Source organism: Urocitellus parryii, chromosome 5, assembly GCF_045843805.1.
Source record: "Urocitellus parryii isolate mUroPar1 chromosome 5, mUroPar1.hap1, whole genome shotgun sequence".
In the NCBI taxonomy this organism is placed as follows: Eukaryota; Metazoa; Chordata; class Mammalia; order Rodentia; family Sciuridae; genus Urocitellus; species Urocitellus parryii.
In genome coordinates, this window is record NC_135535.1 from 30,819,867 (window position 1) to 30,842,446 (window position 22,580).

General features: G+C 35.1%; 1 protein-coding gene across 2 annotated transcripts in view; it reads left to right on the forward strand.

The window, feature by feature from the left end:
• Kitlg (KIT ligand) overlaps positions 1-22,580 on the forward strand; it is an 84,131-nt gene that overhangs the window by 45,000 nt on the left and 16,551 nt on the right. Inside the window, exons 3-6 of one of the 2 annotated variants that reach the window (XM_026397242.2) lie at positions 54-116; positions 13,279-13,449; positions 16,082-16,238; positions 16,939-17,022. In XM_026397242.2, coding sequence (XP_026253027.1) covers positions 54-116; positions 13,279-13,449; positions 16,082-16,238; positions 16,939-17,022 — 475 coding nt within the window. The remainder of the gene's footprint in view (positions 1-53; positions 117-13,278; positions 13,450-16,081; positions 16,239-16,938; positions 17,023-22,580) is intronic. The other variant, XM_026397250.2, reaches the window with a different exon arrangement.

Below are 22,580 nucleotides of genomic sequence, written 5' to 3' on the forward strand. Positions count from 1 at the left end.
CAACTAAATGATGTGTTTGAAATCTCTCTCTTTCTCTCTTTTTATCTCTGTAGGTGGCAAATCTTCCAAAAGACTATCTGATAACCCTCAACTATGTCACCGGGATGGACGTTTTGGTATGTAAACTGTACATCTCCAAGTCTCATTTTGGTAACTGAAAGAAGATATGGGATCCTTTGTATCAGATAGGAAATCAGATAAGAAATTGCCTACTGTTTAGGGCGTTGCTAATTGTCATGACTGGAAAAAAAGTATCTTCAAAATTTGACTTTCAAAACATTTTTTTTTCCCTCAAGCAACTGCCAAACTTTATCAGTGATCATTTCAGCACACATGCCTTAGACTTGTACATAGAGGAAATAAGGTCACCTTCTTTAGGTCTGGCCATATAATTCTTTTTCCCTGATCTTCTCTCAAAAAGGTTTGAGTGTAAAATTATGTCATGGTTTTCTTACCTGAAGACTCATATAAATCTCTATCATTCCTATTTAATTTGAGAATATGAAACATTTTATTTCTGAACATATTAGCAGTACAGTAGATTCTTTGAATCTTAAAAGTCTATGCTTATGATTATAATACATTTTTACTGAAATTTAAAAATTTTGTTTTGTACATTAAGAAATTTTTCAAGCAGAAAGAACAGCATTACACACACACACACACACACACACACACACACACACACATATCAGAGTTTATCAGACCTACCCATTGTGCAATATTGGCTTCAAATAGATTTCCCCTGGAGGAAACATAATCACTAAAGCCTGTGTTTGCTTTTTCCCTATACCATGACTTCCAACTTTTTCTTAGTGATAACAGTTATTCTGAGCTAGAATTTTTCATTTCAGTGCATGTTTTCCCATGTTGGGCCAAGGACACCATCCCTGGAGTTGTGTGAAAGATATAAATAAGTAACCCTGCCTGCTCTTATGCTTTACTAAAAAGTATGCATCCGTACATAAGCTATAGAGCTTTTCATACATTAAGCCAATCCCGAAAAACCAAAGGTTGAATGTTTTATCTGATATGTGGAAGGTAACCCACAATAAGATTGGAGTGGGGGGAAAAATAGAAGTTCAGTGGAGTAGACACAGGAGAATGAAAAGAAGGGAGAGCTGGTGGGAAAAGGAAAAGACAATGGAATGAACCTGACCTAACTTTCCTATGCACATATATGAATATGCCACAGTGAATTTCGCCATTGTGTATAAGCACAAAAAAATTAATTTCAAAAACAATAACTATGGGTAAGTGGCAGAAAGATCAATAGAGAGGGAAGGGGAAGGAGAGTAAATGGGGTCTGAGTTAGAACAAGATATATTCCATGTTTTTATAATTGTATCAAAATTGATTCTACTGTATGTAGTTAACAAAACAAAACAAAAACAATAACAGAAATTCAGTGTAGGGGCTGAGGATTTTACCTTAGTGGTAGAGAGCTTGCAGGGCCCTGGTTTTAATTCACAGTACCACACACACACACACACACACACATAAAGTTAATGATATTTAAAAGTTGCCACTTATATTTTTCATCATGCTTTTAACATGTTGTTTTATGCTCATTCATTTGGGTTCTTGGAGAAAATTTAAAACCATTTGGGCTACTCTCTTCTCTGCAACTCTCATCTTTCCACAATTTACCAAATACTTAATGTATATGGGCTTTGTATAAGTTGTTTTATATTTTGAGTAACTTTTGTGGATCAATCAAAATTATTTACCAATTTAAAAACACATTACTATGTGCTTTTAAATGCCTTCAGACCCTACAGTGATATAGTGTAGCCAGTGTTCATGGCTACACGCACATACACACACACACACACACACATGATTACTAATTAATTACTATATACATAATTTACTAATTAAAAAACATTTAATTAGTAAACATTTTAGCATGAAATGCCTGAAGTTCTTTAGAACTCTTTAGAACATGAATCTTCATGTGGAAACTTGTTACCCTTAAACCTAGCTCTAAGTCTGTTGAAGCAGGGAGAGTTCTCTGGAAATAGAGGTGCAGAATTATGGCATTCTGAAAGTTTATTAGTTCAGACCTTTGATCACTCGCTCAGCAAGTGTTTTGTTAAGGAAAACTACAGAGCCAGCACTTCGCTGAACACTTTAAGAAACACACATACATCAATTAGGCAATGACCTTATAAGCTTGAAAAATTTGGTTACATTGGAGATGGGAGTGGGGATTACCTGGTCTTTTTATAACCTTTTCCATTTGCAAAATGATTTCATACATTTTCTCTCTGGATGACTAGAAAAACCCTGTGAATTCGGTAGAATCCTATTATTATTCCTATTTTATAAGTGATACACTGGGAGGTTTGTATTTTGCCTAAGGTTACACAACTAGAAAGCGACAGTCTTGGAAAGAAACCCCAGCCAGGCCTTCTGACCCTTAACCCTGGGATGCAGAAAGTGAGGATCCCAACAATTTCAAAAAAATGCTGAGGAAAGTGCTGGGAGAGAAGGTTCTAGGTCACAAAGAACCATCCCTGCTCCCGACTAGAGCAGCGGTTAAGATGGCAATTGCCAAATTTACTCAAACAATCCTGCAGTTCTTTGCAAAATAACTGTTAAACCACAAAATAACTACATAGATTATTTTGTGCTGCTATAATCGTAGATGGTGCTAAATCATAGATTTTAGTGTTGGCTGGTGATAGCAAGAACCAAAGTTGTAAAAATAAAGCCGATTTATGGCCACATATTTTTGTGCATGTTTCTGTAATTGAGAAAAGTCCGCTATTATTTGATCTTGGCATGCTGTCCTGGAACTACTGCAGAAACATTGTTCTTGGCCACCCTAATTGGCAGGAAAAACATGCCCGTGCATAGGGCTTTGGGCAGAAACTGGGGTCTCACCCTTTATTTTACCTTCATTTAAAACTGTTCATTTCTGCCAAGACCAGAGGAGTTTCCCAGTGGAGAGGCCTCTGATTATTTGTCAGTGGTCAGAGTCCCAGCTGCTGCCCTATCTTTTGTCTTGAAACAATAGAGGGTGGAGTGGGAATGGGTGCCAGAAAGATTCCCTGGGGCCAAAGCAGTAAAATTTTGCCTTAGGCACTAGACAGAAGAAAAGCTCTTGAATAGAATACAGTTAACTTTTACTTTTAAAAATCAGGTAAGTACTGCTGAAAGGGGGACTCTACTTTCCTAAGGACTTTCTTAGAAAATGACCTAGCAGATTCCCTCTGGCAAATAACAGGTTGTGATCAACCAGTTGGTATTTAAATCCAATGATAATTACCAATTCTATTTTAAAATCTTCAAAACTATAATATTACTAGGTGGTTAGGATTCCCTTTAACTTCTTAACCTTAAAAGTATCTAAACATTTCTTAGCCTTTTCATTTACCTGTAATGGTATCGTAGGAAGAACAAAAATTGAGTTGCTGAATTTCTGCCACCCATCTGCATTTCATTCTGTTGTCTGTAACACAAAATAAACTATGAGTTGCTTGTTTGAGTCAAAATTCTTCCTTGGTTTTTAATTAACGTAAATTATATACACACAGTTTTCTTTTACCTTTCTATTTGGAAATAATTTTAAATTTACAGAAAAGTTGCAAGCATATACAAAGGATATCATATACCCTTTAATCCAGATTCACCTGTTTTTAACATTCTGCCTCATTTACTTTATCAGCTACTGTTTTCTGGTGTGTGCACGTGTGTTATTCTTTTCCTGAACCCCTGGAATAAGTTGTGTCCATCATGGCCATTTACCTCTTATACTCCAGTATAGATTTCCTAAGTAACGAATGATTCTCTGAGTTATAGTAGATTTGCAATTTTAGTAAACTTAGCAATAATTATAATACTTTAGTCTATTGACTGTTTTTCAATTTTATCTCCCTTTTATAAAAATTTATTTTCTTCTGGTATAAGATCCAGTCTGGGATCATTTGCACTTGAGTATCAGTATAATGATGGCTCCTCAAAAATGTCTTCTCCTATGAATATATCACCTTTTATGGCAAATGGGAGTTTGCAGATGTGACTTAGAGTGTTGTTAGAGGAATATTATTCTGGATTATCTGGGTGGTTCTAGTCTAATTTACAGGAGAATCTTTATAAAGGATGGTAGGTATATCAGAGCTGAAAAGGGAGATTTGAAAATGTTACTCTTATAGATTTTAAGGAGGAAGGACCATAATAAGCCAAGGAACATTGGTAGGCTACAAAAACTGGAAAAAAAAAGTTCCTTTAGCACCTTTAGAAGATACATAACCACAATGAAGCACTTCAATTTTTTTTTTTTTTTTTTGTACCAGGGATTGAACCCAGGGTCACGTAATCATGAAGCCACATCCCCAACCCTATTTATATTTTATTTTGAGACAAGGTCTTGTCAAATTGTTTAAGCCCTCGCTAAGTTGCTGAGGCTGGCTTTGAATTTGCCATCCTCCTGCCTCAGCCTCCTGAACACAGGGATTATAGGCATGTGCCTCTGTGCCCAGCTTGATTTCAGCCTTCTAAGACCTATTTTGTATCTCTCACCTGAAGAACTATTAAATAGAAATGTGTGTTCTTTTAAGCCACCAATTTTGTGGTGAACTGTTGTAACAGCAATAGGAAATTAATAGGTCATGTGGATATGCCATTGAAGTTTTTGAATGAGACAGACCTCCTTTTGGTAAAGTGTCTCCTTCAGGTCTTTGATTGATGGAGCTTATGCATTCCAAGCCATGATGCTACCTGTGCTGCCTCAGATTATCACATCCAGAGGCACAAAATGTCCATCTTCCCCCTTCTGTCATCTGGTTAAAGTGTTCAACCATTTCTGTACAATTAGCCATCTTTGGGGAAAACACTTTTAAGAGCATGTAAACACACCTATCCTCATCAGTGTTTCTCCTATAGCTGGGATGGTGCTCAGTGGTGGAGCTCTTGCCTGGCTTGTATAAGGCCCTGGCTTTGATCCTCAGCACCACACATTGAAATGTTTCTCCCATAGACTGAACATTTGTGGATGATTCTTACCTGAAGCAATTCTTACTGTCAAATCTTATATCTATTTTTAATTAAGATTTTTAAAATTTTTTTTCTGATACTATTTTTTAAAGATATGACTAAATGGGGAGGTGAATGGCCACATATAAGACTGCTCAAACAATAAACCTTCCAGCCTTCTTCCCTCTGCTGCGTCCTTCCTCCAGTACGTACGTAAGGCTTCATTTCTGGGCTTGTCCACCTTCATTTGTCTGGCCCTCCTGCCATCCATGATCTGTTGACATTTTGACTCGCACTAAGTAAAAAGAGTGACTTAAAAATAATAATAATAATAATAATACATTTCATCATTTCACACCTCCCCCTCCTTCTTGGCATGTCTCAAATGACTTCCCACCAGTCCTTAGAAACAGGGGAAGGACTCTCCTTCAGCAAGGCCTCCGTGACGCACCTCTTCATATCCTTTTTCAGTCTCTGGTCCTCACATGTTCCCTCACATCTTCTTCCATTTCCATGTGTGTGGCTTTCTTTGTCCCTGGAATTCTGCGTGGTCCCATGTCTGTATGACTCCTGACTCTTTCCTAGTTCAGCTTCCCGTGTTTCCCCCACCTCCCCAACAACACCAGCCCGTCCTATTAAACTCTTTTCAGGGCACTCCTCAGAGTATTGGTTTCCTATCTGTTGTGGGATTATTTCATTGGTAATCTTCCACCTACCTGTAAACTTCATGGTGGGGGTTATTTTCTTTTTGCTCTGTCTTCTGTCAGTGCCTAATGGATGGTAGGCCCTTAGTAAATATTTTCTGAAAGGAAGTGAATAAAGGAAGGAAGAGGGACAGTCCCCTGATGTACAGTTACTTGTAATTTCCTTGAGATGCACATTGGAACTGAATAGAGTACAGAAGATTGTGCTGACGAAGTGCCTAAAACTCATCCTGCAGTATCTGCACTTCAACATTATTATTGTTATCTTCTTTCAGATAAGTGGGATTTAATGGAGGCTCTTGGATATAAGTGTTGTATTATGCAATTTCAAGGAATAATGATTTTCTTGAGCTTTCTGTTCTGCTATTCTTTACTGAGTCACTTCTGTATGTAAGAGTCTTCCCATTGTTCCCGTTTACTGAAGACCGAAAGCCAAATTCCTGAACCTGATGATTTTGACTCCCCATCATCTAGCCTCACCCTAACCATCTCATCTAGTATATGAGTATGCTCCAATAGCATACGCCATTCCCCAACACAAACTTGCCATCTGAGCTAGATGCATCTCTGCCTCTTGAAATTACCATGCATATTACAACTCCAGGGCTTTGCTGGGGACTGCCTCCCCTTGCCAAGGATGTCCTTTATTCTCTCATCTGTTCATCCAAATTCTATCCATAAGGTCATGGCATACCTTGGAACTGAACATATCCTAGTGGCTATCTCCTCCAAGGTCATCTTAAGGTCTGTCTTTCTTATAAGGCTCTTTTCTGTTTTTCTGGAATATGCTTTCCCTCCTCTCTCTATATGTTTGGCCAGGGAGACCTTGTGTCATACCTACTCTGTATGGAGCATTTTGCTTGATGTTAGAGACACCATGGTTAGCAACACTAATACTATACCCATCATAGGGACCTAACTTTATAGTTATCTTCTAATTTCTGTAGAGTTTTTCAGAATCTATTCATTTAGGTTCAAGCTTAAATCACAGCTTAGTATTGTATATACTGTGCATCTAAAAGTTTTATTGTGAGAAATAAGATATAAAAAAACCTCAGGTATGTTATGCATATAGTAATTGCCTGATGGCATTAATATTATTTTTGTTATGTTTTCTCTTTTTTACTATATCTTAGTTATCTAAAGAGCAGGGATGAAATTGTTTACTTCTTTCTATTTCCTCACTTGTTTGGACAACCTAGTGCATATAGTAGCTACTCAGAAGCTACTTACCAATATGCATTTTAACTAGTAGAAAAAAATATCAGATCTCCAAGTATTGATGGAGCTCATCTGAGTAATTTAGACTCTGTTGTTCTTGGTAATAATAATGAACTGAAGCTAACCCCACACATGTACACACATGTGCACACACACAGTCCTATTTTTACAGGGATGGTAAGAATAGTATGCCACCCAAGTTTAGAATATGGACAGGACTGGAACCAGGATTAGAAAGCTGTCAGGTTTTGCTTTCCTCATCTTTGAGTCTTTCCAGATTTTTCTTATATCTGTACAGAAGTGTTCTTCTTTGTTCAGGTTACCCAGGAGAAGGTAACTGCCCCAGAACTCCAAAATTCATCTTATAGTTTCATCTCTGCTCAGAGACTAATTGCAGTTCCTATCACTACTATCAGGGACTTTGGGCAGGGACTTTCTGATTGACCTATTGATCATGTATCTAGTGTTATCCAATTGGCTATGCATTTTGCACTGTAAGATGCATCCTGATGGTCCATCCCTATGATGTAAAATACTTATACTTCCTATAGAAAAAGAAGCCCAGTAAGCAAATCTGCTTGTCTGCCTCCCATGTAATAATAAAGAGTCTTAAAGAAATAAGCATAAAATGAATAAAATAGGACATTAAGTACTTTTTTCAATCAGTGCTTTGTATACTCAAACTACAGTACAGAAGCCCATCTTAAAAATGATATAGTAAAACACTGTTCAGAACATCCAGGCCATTATTGTCTGATAGAAATACAAAGGGAGCCACAAACATAATCTTAAATTTTTTCAGTAGCCACATTTCAAAAGCAAAAAGGAACAGTGCAATTAAGTATGATACATTTTGGTTGGCTTAATATGCACAAATATAATCACTTAACCTTCTAGTTAATATAAAAATTATTAATGGAATTTTTTGTATATTATTCAAAGACAACTGTAGATTTTACACCTGTGTCTTATTCCAGTTCAGACACTGAATTTTCATCAGAAATATTTACTTCATATTTAGATCTTTATAAAATTCTGTGCTGAAAGATGCAGATTCACATACCTAAGTTTTTCCAAATATACTTTAAAAGGTTTCCAGTTATTGGTTTTTAAATACAAAGAAATTAAATAGATTCATAGTTTAGTAAAGTTAAAATTCTATTGCCTCAGCCTTGTTTTGAGTGACAAGTTATTGTACGTGAGTAGTAACTCCCATACTGACCAGAACAGATTAGATCAACCCCTTTATTTTATGGATGAAGAAACTGAAGCCCTAAATAGATTAAGTGACCTCCCTAAAATCACAAAGTCAGTTTAAGTCCAAGCCTCTGGTCTATTAATCATTGTTGCCCTCACTCCCATGATGTCCCTTTACTGTGCTATTTTAGGTCTGCCTCAGGGGTCATTTTTAGACCTGCCCTGGGAAATAGCATGGATTTATAGTGCTTGGGTTGATTAGCATCTTAATCATCTGGAGATTTTTAAATCACTATAATTCAAACAGGAAAATACAGTTAGCCTACTAAAAAGTGAATACAGAAAGATCCAAATGAATTGTTTAGGAAGAGAACTAAAATAAATTGTTAGTAAACCCCAAAGTCAACATTTCAGAAGGTCTTCATTAGCAATGTGAATGCCCAATGTTTTGCCGAGTGCTTTTAGAGGAAGTTTTGAATTTCTCACCCATGGAAGGTTTGAGAGTGGCAGGCCACCAGGTAAAAACCAGAAGGAGAGTGCAGAAAGTCACTACTGGCAATTGGCAGTCGGAATTTCCCCTCAAAGACATGGAGAAAATTGCATTTCCTTGTATGACTGGATTCATGGAAACAAGACAGAAAGAGCCATTTCCATTTTCAAGAGATTTCTTCATTGCACCTTAGAGCTAGTGTGTCTGGTTCAGATGTGGGAACCGAGTGGAAACCCAGTGGGAAACGAGTTCTAGGTGAGTGCATGAGAATCCTGGTTTCTAATGTTTCTGATGAAACCATGGACAAGCCACTTGACTGCTCTCAGCAATGGATGGGACGGAACCAGATGCTCTCAGGCATTCCTTCCAGGTACTGGAATTCTAATGACAAGGCTCCAGATGAGTCCGACTGCTCAGCCTGGGGTTGATACTGAAAGCATAAGTAAGAAAGGAAGGCTTCATTCCCTGGGCACATTCTTCTAATTCTGGTAAGACTGCGGTTTGACACAAGAAAACAAAAGGATCAAGCTTTTGAGATTAGTTGGATTGGAGCCTGGGTGAATATTCCTTGTGAATATCATGGAAAGGTCACAATCCAGGGCTTATTTCCCTCAGAGTCTCTGGTTAGTATTTCCCCTCAGCTCCTTCAGAGAGAACTCTCACTGGTCAATACCAACTTCAAACCCAATCGGAAATCACATAGGAATCTCTATGAACAGCTGCCAAATGGAAAGTAGTATGAAGCACACCAACGAACAAATATTACAGATATATTGTCCGCTATTAGCTTTTAATAACATAAATCTTTTAGTGACTACACTTAGACATTCTCTCTGCTTCTAACACTGATGTGGAATCCTGTGTCAAATTTCTTTCAACTAATAAATGAAATAGGGAGTGGAGAGGAGAAAGCTCACCAGTCTTGGCCAATCCCCAGGACGTTTTTTAAAGCGCATGGTTAATTTTATCCGGGGTCTCAAATTGACCAGTTCTGGGATTATAAAGGTGTTACATCACACATATTGTGGAATTCATTTAACATATTTTTATAATTTTGGTTTAGTCTTGGAATGTGCATGGATACTTATGTGGTTTCCCTTTGGCCATATTCCTAGTTGTGTTTAGGATACTTTTAATTATATTTGATTTTCATTGTATTTTTTATGTAATCGTTTAGAAAAATCATGGATTCGGTGTTCATGGTATTTTAAAACCACTAAGGAAGTTAATAATTTTTAACAAAATCATCAGTGGTAGTGACTTGCCAGAAGGTCAGAGTTACTGGTTCAACATCATGGAGTCCATTAACATTCTAGAATAATATGTATCCTAAATACATAGGAATAAAAAGCTCATGTGTTCTAGTAGTTCTAGACAGGACTACCCTAATTAACTTGAGAACAATGGTTAGAAATTATGTGGAGTTAAGGAAACATCCAAGCAGATTTTCCATTGAAAGCAGTCTATATTTCTTTCGGAAATTGTGCATCAGGGTGAATAAAATATCAAGTTCCGTGTGCTTAAGGCAATCAAAAACTCTTTTCTATGTCGTTTCATTGACACCTCATGTGACTATTAATTTTCCTAATCCCTGCCATTCTTCCAGCAAAAGACAAAACATTGTATCTTATGTTCTTATAATAAATGTGGTTAGTTAATATTTATTTAAAACTAAAGTTTAAAATGGTCTCTGAAAGAAATCATGATAATGCTATTTATTAAGGCAAACACAAAATTGCATGCGTGAATTTGACAACATTTAATCATCTATTTCATAATCACAATCTTGGAAGAATTGAGAAACAGAAAGGCCCCTTACATCTCACAAATGAAATGCCTACTTCATTGTGTTTTGTTCTCTTCACGAATCATTTGACTATATTTAATGAAAAAAAATGAAAGCGCTTGATGTTCTAGTCAAAACTGGTTTCCTCTCTTTGAGTCAGGCAGGTCAAAACAGGCTGACATTTAATATTATTTGTTTACCTTGGTTTTATCTTTAATGCATCTGAGAATCTTAAAAAGCAAATACATAGCTGGTTAAACAAACTAAATGAAAAGATAGAACTTTGATGACACAGTCTTTTCCAAGGAAATTGTGTTGCAAGCAAGGATTAATAATGAATAAAGGATCTTAGAAATATGTTTTTTCAGTGGTGTAGTTAAGAAGTTCACATCAATTGTCACTAAATTGTCCATATCTTTAGAAGGATAAACTTTGGGGTAGGATTAGATTCTAGGATTTCTGTGACCTAACTATATGACATCACAGGATTGGAGTTGAATATTTTACTGAAAAAAAGTTGGTTGTTCAGAATGTTGATTTAAGTATGTGAAAATGAGGAAAGGAAGGGTTATAGCTAAATGGAAAGTAGAACACAAAATATAAACATAAAGTTCAGTTGGAAATAAACATAAATAGAAGTGGCTGTAGATACTCCAGAATTTCCCAGCATGAAAATAAGAAACAAACAAAATATTTTCTACTTTAACCACAAAGAAAGTAGCAAGAGAAAAGATGAGACACACGCATGCACACACACACACACACACACACACACACACACAGAGAGAGAGAGAGAGAGAGAGAGAGAGAGAGAAGAAAGGAAGGATTGTAAAAAGCGACCCATTCATTTAGAGCAATAACCATAGAATCAAAAGGAGAGTCTTAATTCAAAACAAGAGAATTTGATTTGGGCACTTATTATTCAGAAGATCAAGGAGAAAGATAGACAATGATATTTATAATGTGGAACAAAAAAAGTTTTAAGAAATGAATGCATGAAATTTATTTGTTATAGAAAAATTTTCACAGTTATAGTTGAATGATATCTGGTGAAGATATTTGTCCTACCATATAAATACTATTCAAACAGTATTATAGTATATGCAGCATTCCATACCCTGTCAGACCTTACTTGTAGGGATGACTACTAACAAGAAACTAACACCTCCTAGTAGGAAAGAAACCTGCAGAGCAATTCAGCACCCAAGGGTTGACTGACAGATTTGAAAGACTTGTTAATGACGCATGTATGAACTTGCATGTGCTTAAGATAAGTGGTTCTTTAACAAAGAATCTTTTCTGAACTTCTTTGGAAGCATAGTCCTTGGAGAACTTGGTTAGGGGTTGAATCAGCTGCTTGTCTTAATTTCCCATTGGGTTTTTTTTTCCTTTTTTCTTTTTTTAATCATTCTTATCTGAAGCCAGAGCCAATAATCCTAAACATTTTGAATAATATTTAACTTTTCTAGGACTTGGAGCTTACCTATCTATAGATAAACCAGTTTTTTTTTCTGGTTGTAATATGTAATATGTCTGCTAAATGTATATAAAATAACTCCCTTGTGTAACTTAGAATTAAGTAAGTTACTTGACTTTCCTTACACAGGTATTCTGTTGGTAAGTAAAGAAATAAGGTTTAGTGATGATTCATTTTGGTTAGCTTTGTACTCTTTTCTAATGATACAGAATGCTGACTTTGAGCAAAATGTTAACCCAAAACAAAGCATTACATTTTTCTCATTGGTAGACCTATATTGCAAAGGTTTTATTATGCAAAAAATTATATTCATCTATTAATGTTATTAAATTTTGAATTTCGCAATAAAAATCTTATGGAAATGTGTGCTGGATGTATTTGTTCTCATTCACTTTTTTTTTTTTCACTCGTGCTTCTTTTCAAGGCATTGGGAATACCACAGGGAACAAGTTTTCTTTTAAAAATATGCTGCCCTCATACAACTTATATTCATATTATCTACATTATCTCCTCACAACTATGCTTCATGGAAGGTTTCATTTTTCTCATTTCATACACAGGCAATGTGCAGTTCAGAGAGCTTAATACATAGCTTGCCTGGAGTTTCTCAACCAGAATTAAGCCCGAGTATGCCTGATTCCAGGTCTTGAGCATTGATCTAACCAATGGGCAAAAGTGGCTTCCCAGGCTAGGTAGGCTCCATGCTTGGTTTAATGTTCTACTATCACAATCTTGAAATTCTTAATAGTGTTTGAACAAGGTTTTGAATGCAAGCTTTTGAACAATGAATACATTTTCATTTTGCACTGGATCCCAGAAATAACATAGCTGGTCCTACCACTAGGCAAAAGTGCTTCTATTCAGATCTCAGATCACATTCCTGCCAGGGCTGGTTTTTTTTTTTTTTTTTTTTTTTACAATCCTACACGAATATATCTACTTAGAAGCCTTGAAATCTATCAAGTTCTTTAGAATCATAAGGTATTATTAATCAATTATTTTATATTTCAGTCAACAAAAGGACAGGGAATTCTTTGAGGGCCTAGACTCTCTCCCACGTCAATATTTTGTATTTATTCTGCATCTAACACTCTTCTGAGAACACAGTCAGTAAGCCATGAAGTTCCACTAATATTTGAACTTTCCCAATGGTAAGGATTGGCTCTCTATTACCTTAATTTTCTTCCACAGCAGAGCACAACATTGTTACCATCAGTGGTTTTTCTCTGGTCTTTTTCGCATTTGTCAATTTTGAAACGGGATATTAGATCTGTGTTGAGCAAAATCCAAGAATTGACCTGTTCTTCTATGAAGAAATTCTTTGTCCCACAGTCAGTGACGTGAAGCACTGACTTCTGAGGAGGACTCCAAGTTCACAGCATTTATTAAAACAGATGCTTTGTCTCCCCTCTGTGTCTTCCAGCCTAGCCATTGTTGGTTACACGAGATGGTAATACAGTTGTCAGTCAGCCTGACTAATCTTCTGGACAAGTTTTCAAATATTTCTGAAGGCTTGAGTAATTATTCTATCATAGACAAACTTGGGAAAATAGTGGATGACCTTGTGGAGTGTGTGGAAGAAAACTCACCTAAGGTACTTCTGTCTTCATTGAGATTGTTTTTTTTTTTGTTGTTGTTATTCTTCTCTAAAACCTATGCCAATTGATGGTTTTGAGGAAAAAGGGGGCATCTTGATTTTGTGTTATTTTGAACTTATAAACTTTGTGTTTAAAAACATTTTAAGTTAAGCATAGAAAACAAATGTTTGTATTTATATTTCAGTAACAAGATGTACATTCACGCTAAATATTGTCACCTAATATAAAAATAAGATTTCTTTATACTATAATGTAAATTCAGCTCTTCCTTTACTTTTATTTCATACGAAATTTGCAAAACCTTCCTATTAGGTTCCAAAGTTTATTTAAATGGGAAATTTCTGTTATGAAGGCTTACACTTGCTCTTGTATCCATAATGTAACTACCTCATATGTCACAACAAAAAAGTGTACTTTGGTCCATTAGACTTGGATAATGAGTCATCACCAACCTCAGGATGTGGGCATGACATTACTTTGACTTCTAAGCATAAGGGATAGGGAGTGTACCCCAAAACTTAAGAAATTAGATGTTGGTCCAAATTCCAAGTCTCTCACTAATTGACTTTGTGTACCTACCTTCTCTACGCCTTGCTTTCTGTATGCCTAAAATGTGGATAGTGGCAGAAACCTGTCCTAAAGGTTGACATTATAGGATCTGTGATACGAGCTTTAACACCATATCTGGAAAATAAATGTTAATAAATTTTGACATCATTGTTGTTTATCGCACTGTTTCTATGATACACTAGGGCTTTCTAAGAAACCTGCTTTGCTGTAGAGCTCAACTGGTCAAAGTTTAACCTTCCAGATTTCTAGAAACCCAAAGGATTGTTTTGTTATTATTTTTGGTTTGCTTTGCAGTACTCATGGTCGAATCTAGGGACACTTTATAACTGAACCCCTAGCCTTTTTTAGTTTTTATTTTGAAATAGGGTCTCACTAAATTGACAAGGCCGGCCTTGAACTTGTGATCCTTCTGTCTCAGCTTCCCAAGTTACTGGAATGACAGGTATAGGCCACCATGCCTAGCTAAACTCAAAGTTTTAAACATGAATCTGTTTCTTAATACCTAGATGCCCTCTCTACTCTCCCATCCAAATTCCAGCTACTCTCTAAGACCTAATGTCAGTGCCACTTAATGCTTCCCAATCTTAAAATATTTATCATACTAACAACCTAATCTTTACATTTTATTGTTTCTGTTGCCTCACTTTGTATTTTCTGAAGCCAGAATGTAACTGTCATCTTCTATCTTAGCACTAGCATCTCTTTTTTTTTATTTTTATTTTTTTTTAAAGAGAGAGTGAGAGAGGAGAGAGAGAGATAGAGAGAGAGAATTTTTTTTTAATATTTATTTTTTAGTTCTCGGCGGACACAACATCTTTGTTGGTATGTGGTGCTGCTGAGGATCGAACCCGGGCCGCACGCATGCCAGATGAGCGCGCTACCGCTTGAGCCACATCCCCAGCCCCCAGCATCTCTTTTTTTATAATAGTGTGCTAATGGCATTCATAAGAAGCAAAGATCATAAAAGGAGGGCATATTATACAAGGTGTCAGAAAACAACACATATATTGGAGCTTTAAAGATGAGTTAGGTGTTCAATAAATGGAAATGTTGTGAAGAGTATTACAAATAATGAAGAAAATGCATTTACCAATTGTGGCATTTTTGGCTGGAACCAAGGACATTGCAGATGGCATGGAGATTTTACATGGCATTTCTCAGTTGTTTTGGAGATTAAACTAACATGTATTAGGCACAGAGAATAGCACAGTAAGTGCTATTTTCTTTGCAGACAACATCCATTTATACTTCCCTAAAATGTAGTTTTGATTTGCCTTTAAGAATAAATTAATCATACAGTTCTTATTCTTTTATGACTTGCTTATCAACTTATGTATCAACTTTGATGCCTATAGCCATTGTTAATTTTTTTACTGCTCATAGACCATTCCATTGATTCAATATACCACAATTTATTAAGCCACTCTTGCTTGGCATAAGGGTTACAAACATTGAAGCTAGGAACTTTCTATATAACTTTAATGTCTGATGGTGCATATGTGCAAGAGTTTCACTAGGGAATTTACCTAGGAGTGGAATTTCTGAATCACAGAATGGTCCCATGTATCCCTATATAGCAAATGTAACAACTTACTATATATCATATAAAAGTTTTTTCATTCCATATCATACTAACAACCTAATCTTTACATTTTACATAGTTAGTATCAGACTTTTATCTTTGGATATTGGATCATGTGTTATAGAGGGGTCTTTTAAAAAATCAATACAAGTATTTTTAATGAGCATCTATACAAAAAGTCCTGTTTGTTTCAGGATTATTTCACTGATAGTATACTGTGTTCATTGTCCCCCTCCCTCTCCTTCCATTGCTGTGGTCATGAGTCAAGTCCCAAACAGGCCTGATGGTTCACTATCCTACCTTACCTAATTGAATTATGTACAAAGAACTGTTTAAAAGTGTTAGCTTTTAGAATTCATATACTTGAATATATGAAGGACCTATTTGTAATCTATTATCTTGACCTCAGTTAAGTCTGTATACTATTTGAAAAATATAATCTTGGTTTTATTGTTTTGATTTTTTTTTCCCTCTAGAATGTAAAAGAGTCATCTAAGAGGCCAGAACCCAGGCTCTTTACTCCTGAAGAATTCTTTAGGATTTTTAATAGATCCATTGATGCCTTCAAGGACTTTATGGTGGCATCTGAAACTAGTGATTGTGTGCTTTCTTCAACGTTAAGTCCTGAAAAAGGTGAGACACACTGCATCTCCAATCTAAATGTAAATAGCATGCTTGAACTTTGTATGAGTAAGAGTCTACTTGTGAACCAAATATATGTGTAGCTAAAGCAAATATTGATGGTATTAAAGAAATTAATGATTGTAGCTTTGTTGGTTTCTAAAGGAAAACAATATTTAGTCATTTTTAAATTAAAGAATTGTTTGTGAGTAAATAATATATGAGATAATTGCTCATATTTTTTTCTTACCCGATTATTTGCTGATAATGTACAATTATATTATTCTTCACCTTCAGTTTTCTTAATGTTCCCTTCTCAAATCTTTCCCTTAAGAATCTAAAACTCTGAGTCATGAATTGTGATCCTCACCAGTTACTCTGAATAGATACTCTTTTGATTCTACCCTTGGGTCCCTATAACAAAACCCCAATTTCATTGATTTCCTTTTTTAAATGACAAATTACAACAACTTGTCATTCACATCGATCACGTATGTATGCAATGTAATCAATATTTGTTCTATAATTCCTCTGGTGAATTTCTTAATAAAATAGAAGAGGAGGACTCCATAGGAAATAAATAGGATCCGAATGATCTAGATTTGGGAAGTGGACCTGGCACTGGTACTTGGTATTGTACTTCACCTTTTAGGGACTCTGTAATTTATATAAATCACCATGTAACACTGACACATTATTGCTTTCTATTTAGATTCCAGAGTCAGTGTCACAAAACCATTTATGTTACCCCCTGTTGCAGCCAGCTCCCTTAGGAATGACAGCAGTAGCAGTAATAGTAAGTACATGTATCTGACTTAATGCATGCATGGCTCCAATTAGCCTCTATAGGAGTATTGCATGGGCTTTAAAGGAAATTTATAGAATTAGTATCATTAATACCTTTCTGTTACTATTATTCCTCTTATGGTCTTCCTGAGAATTAAATATTTGGTTTGTAGAATTGGGTTTCCCTAGAGCTTGAGAAAATGTTTAGAGAACAGGGCCAATAAATTTTCTGTTAATATTATTTTAAATAAGGCATGAAGTTAATTTTAGAAATATGATTTAGACTTATCATTGTAGACTTAAAATATATTTTGTGGATAATGGGCCTGACAAAATGGAATTTTAAAATAGAAAATACAAATGCTGGTGATATAGAATTCCAAGGATATTTTCAGTGTTGTGTTATCTGTGTATCAGTATTCACTATTGTGTGTTTGGAAATTTGGTGATTTTGTTATTTTAACATAAATGTATATGTTGGAAAATATATTTCTTTCCCTGAAATTCTTTTCCTCTTTGGCCATGAATCCAGGTTTCTAGGAGACTATTTGCTCTTTTCAAATCCAGGCAAAGATTGTTATAAAAGTTATTGGATTTGCAAATATGCTGTAGCCCCATGGAAACTGCAGAAAGAAAATAACAGCCATCCCTAAGATTTATAAATGGACCACTGTCCTTTGTTCATGGACGAGGAGACCTTTATATACAAAAAGAAGTGATTTATTACAAATTCACAATAGCTTGTCTACAGTATAGAATATTTCCCATCAAAATTTGACCTGAACTGAGATGAAGTTACCTATCCTAAAAATTAACATTTATACATTTCAATACAGAAGTAATAACATGCTTGATTGTAGGATGCTGCCCAGAACTCACTGGGGGTAGTCTACAATATATCATATTTGCAGAACAGAGTCTTCTAAAATCTAAAATTCTGAATTACATATATAACACATCAGACGTGAAAAGCTTCAAAATAGAACCGGAGATTCACATGTCTGTGTCAATGTAGGCCTTTTGTACTAACTATGAGTAGTCTTCAAAGAAGCAACTTTTAGCTTCTTGAATTCTGTTTATATTTCATTGATTTTTAGTCTTTATTTTTTCCTTCCTTCTACTTGGTTTGGGTTTAATTTACTCAACTTATTTTAGCTTCTGAAGGTGAGAAAATGTGATCATTTTTAAACTATTTTTTTCTAATTTCTTGAAGGTATATATTTCCTTATAAGCACAGCTTTTGCCACATCCCACACATTTTTACATGTTGTGTTTTCATTTTATTTTTTTTTCAATACTTTTAAATTTTTGTGATTTTTTTTCTTTGATTTATAGGTAGTATAAAAGTGGGTGACTTTATAAAGTCTAAAATTGTAAAATTTTTCTAAATATCTTATTGTTATTGGTTTCTAAATTAATTCTGTGATTGTCAGAGAAGATATTCTGTAATATTTTGAAATTTATTGAGAATTACATGTGTTATTCAACTACTTGGTAGAACATTTTCAAATACTGCCAAAGTGGTTTGATACCTTTGTTCGTATCTTGCATTTCTTACTAAATGTTTTACTTATTTTTTATCAGTTACTGAGAAAGATGAATTAAATTTCTTTTTGATTGTGGATTTGACTGATTCTCTGGTTCTTAGTTTTTTGCTTCATATATTTTTGAAGCTATATCATTATGTGCATACACATTTATTATTGATTATCTTCCCTAATTTACTGTCCTTTTGATCTTATTGAAATATTCCTCAACACATAGTGTGTGTGTATATATATATATATATATATATATATATATATATACACCCACTATCAGATATATAGTAAAGCCAATCTTTCTTATGCTTAGGGATTTTGTAGTGAATCTTTTCCCCCCTTTTTATTGCTGAGTTGTAATTATACATAACAGTGGGATTCATTGTTACATATTCATACTCCCACACTTAGTATGTTTTGTTTCTTTATTTCCAATCTATTGTCTTTAATTTTAATGTATATTTATAATAGAAAAAAAGAGCACTGTAGCTTGGCCTTTTTATTTTGTCTGGTCTACATATGATTTTTAATTAAAGTGTTTCATTCATCGATATATGTAATAAATTATTGGTATGGTTGGACTTGAACATGCTCTTTGGTTACTTATTTGCTATTTGACCCATTTTTACTGATAGTCTGTTCCTTCTTTCAACCTTTTGTTGAGTTAATGCTTCTTCTTAGCATTCCACTGAAATTATGATTTGCTTTTAAGTCACACCTCTTGTGTAGTTGTTTCAGCAGTTATAATGTATATATTAACTTGTAATATTCTAAGTTAATATTGTCCCATTTCAAAAAATATATAAAAAATTTATCCATACCCATTTTTATATCTATTTATATCTATGTGATTTCTAAATTCTATAATACAGTCTTGAAATTGTTGCACACACAATTATATGTCTTTTATAGGAAGCAAGAGAAAAAATGTATTTCTTCTTCCATCCACATTGATTACATTTTTTACTTTTAATTCTTTCTTGGAAATTCAAGTTTCTGTCTAGTGTTAATTTCTTCCAAGCTCCCTTTACCATTAAGTACAGAAATGCTGGCAACAAATACTCTTTTTTCTTTTAATTGGAAAATATTTTCTTGATTTTGTCTTGCATGGTACAGGTACTTTTTACTAGATATCAAGATCTGTGTTAACAGAATTTTTTTCCTCTCAGTTCTTTAAAAATATCATTACATTGTCTTCCTATGGCGCACACACGTGTGTGTGTGTGTGTGTGTTGTGTTTTTGCCCCGTTTTATGATGTCTCTCCCTGCACACACATGTGTGTGTGTGTGCATGTGTGTATAAAAGTAGCCATCATTTGTATTATATTTCTTCGTGTGTACTACATCTTTTTTTTCCTCCTTTCAAGTTTTTTTTTTTTTTTTTTTTTTTTTTTTTTTAGCAGTTTAACTAGTATATGCCTATGAGAAGTGTTGTACTTTGTATTTATCTTTCTTGGGATTTGTAGAGCTTTTTGAGTCCATAAGTTTATTTTCTCCCCAAACAGGAAAAATTTGGCCCTAATTTTTGCACTTATCTTCTGCTCTTTCTCTTGAACTTTTTTTTTTTTGGTATTGGGGATTGAACCCAAAATGCTTAACCACTGAACCATACCCTGCCCTCCTTTTAAAAAATATTATATTAAAATTCATATAATATTTTATTTAGAGACAGAGTCTTAACTGAGATTCTTAGGGCCTCACTAAGTTGCTGAGGTTGGCTTTGAATCTTCCTGCCTCAGCCTCCCAAGCTTCTGGGATTAGAGGCAGCACCACCAAACCTAGAAGTACTTCTTCTTCTGTAATACCAATCACATACATTTAGGCAGTTTGACACTGCATCATAGGTTGCAGAAGTTCTGTTCATCTTTTATCCTCTTTTCTCTCTGTTGTTCTGAGTGAGTACTTTTCACTTGTCTGTTTTCTAGTTCATTGGATTTTTCTTCTGCCATCCATAAAAGTGCTAAATTCTTCATCAAGTGAATTTTTTTCTTAATTTATAATTTGTGTTCTAGAATTTCCATTTAATTACTTTAATATTTTGCTGATATTTTCCATCTACATATTTATTATGATAATATTTTCTTTTTTTGTTCCTTAAACATTACAAGAGCTGTTATAAAATTCCTGTCTCCAAATTTCAATGTGTAGACCATCTTAGCTATAGTTTCTTTTGCCTTTTTCTCTCTTTAAATGATTAGTAATTTTTGAATATATGCTAAATATTATGGAAACTCTATTGTTAAGCATCTTCCTGATTTTGTAGCATTTCCTTAAAGGCCATTATGTTTTGTTCTGATAGGAGGTTCACTTACTTATATAGATGAGCTTTATCTTCCTTCCAGGCTTGTTTAAAAACTTTCCTGGAGAGAGGGAGCAGCTAGTAGTCTTATTTTAACTTGTGGGGTAGGTGGGGGGAGTGGTGCTGGGAACCCAGGGCTTCACACATGCCAGGCAAGTGCTTTGCAACTAAGCTATATCCTTAGCCTTTTTGAGACATTGTCTCACTGAATTGCTCAGGGTCTTGCTAAGTTGCTGAGTCTAGCCTCTAACTTGCATTCTTCCTACCTCAGTCTCTTAAGTCACTGGGATTACAGGTTTGTGCCTTTATGCCTGTTTTAGTAGCCTTATTTTTGAGGCCCTGGATTTCTGAGACATTTCTAGACTACTAAGAAAAATCTCAACAATTTTACTTGTCAGAACTCCTTTGCCCCATTGGTTTGTGACTGTCAAGGTCTCTAGTAAGATTATAGCAATTATAGCTTCCTAGGAGTTGTGTTTTTGCCCCGTTTTATGATGTCTCTCCCTGTGCATGTACAACTTATTATCTGACAAGTAGCTGAAGGAAACTTGTCTAGAGATCAGTGGTGCCACTTTGCACAGCTCTCTTCTTGCAAATAACCTAGCTCTATAGCCATGGCTGTATCAACAAACCTGAACTTGAACCTCTAACTCCATATCTTGGTGAGCTCATTGAAACTTGGGCACTATCTTGCGCCTCTCAATTTGAAGGTGCCTCCCAGCTAGGAGTGCCAAAATCCAGAGAGCCAGGACTCTCATGGATCTTACTTTATATATTTTTCCTCCTAGGAATTACACTTTTGGACTTCATGTCAGCTGATTTCTGAAAAAAAATTGCTTCGTAAAATTTGTCCAGAATTATAATTACTTATGTTGGGAAGGCTAGCCCACTACCATCATGGGTGGAAGCAAAAGTCTTTCCTATTGATTTTCAAAGAAACTGAATGTAAAAATTCTATTCAATCCTGAGCCCCTGAGCCTGAAGACACTTTTTTAAATTGCAAGATGAATGGATAGCCTTTTTTTGATTTGTTTTGTTTTTTAATTTGTTGTGCTTTTTTTTCCTTTTTTAAAAAATATGGATCTTGCATTGTCAACAGTTTTTGGCTAGGTATAACGTCACTCATAAATGTGCCACTTAGACACCAATGCACAAGTCAACATTTGTTGTGTTCACATTCTAAACAGCAGAGATGCAAATAAAATGTCTAGTAGGGTAAATGATATGTATAACAAACAAATTCTATAAATGTTTTACTTGAAGAATAAAGGAGATGGGATTTTTTGGGGGGTAGGGAAGGGTCAGAGAAATTTGAAAAAGGCATGATAGTTTTTAGGGAGAAGACTTAAAACCTGGCCATGAGAGAGGGTCAGAGCATATGAAAGGTGAGAGTATATAAGGGAGACTCATGGGATAATAAACAAGCATACTATTTATACAAAGAGAATTACATGTACAATGTAATAGTAACATCCTTTATGCCAAGTAAAAGTGTGTCTGAGAGTTGTTTGAGGTCCTTACAAACTGTGTAAATTATACAGAAAGAAATCCTTACCTTGACATTACCCTGTACATCTTCTACAAATAGTTTTGAACCCAACCACCTGGACTCACATGGTGCCCGTAGCTCTTGGCTTGCTGTGTGACCTTAAACAAATTACCTAAACCCTCTGACTTCTCAGTCAATTGGCAGGTGATGACACCTACTTCACAGAGTTTCTGAGTTGT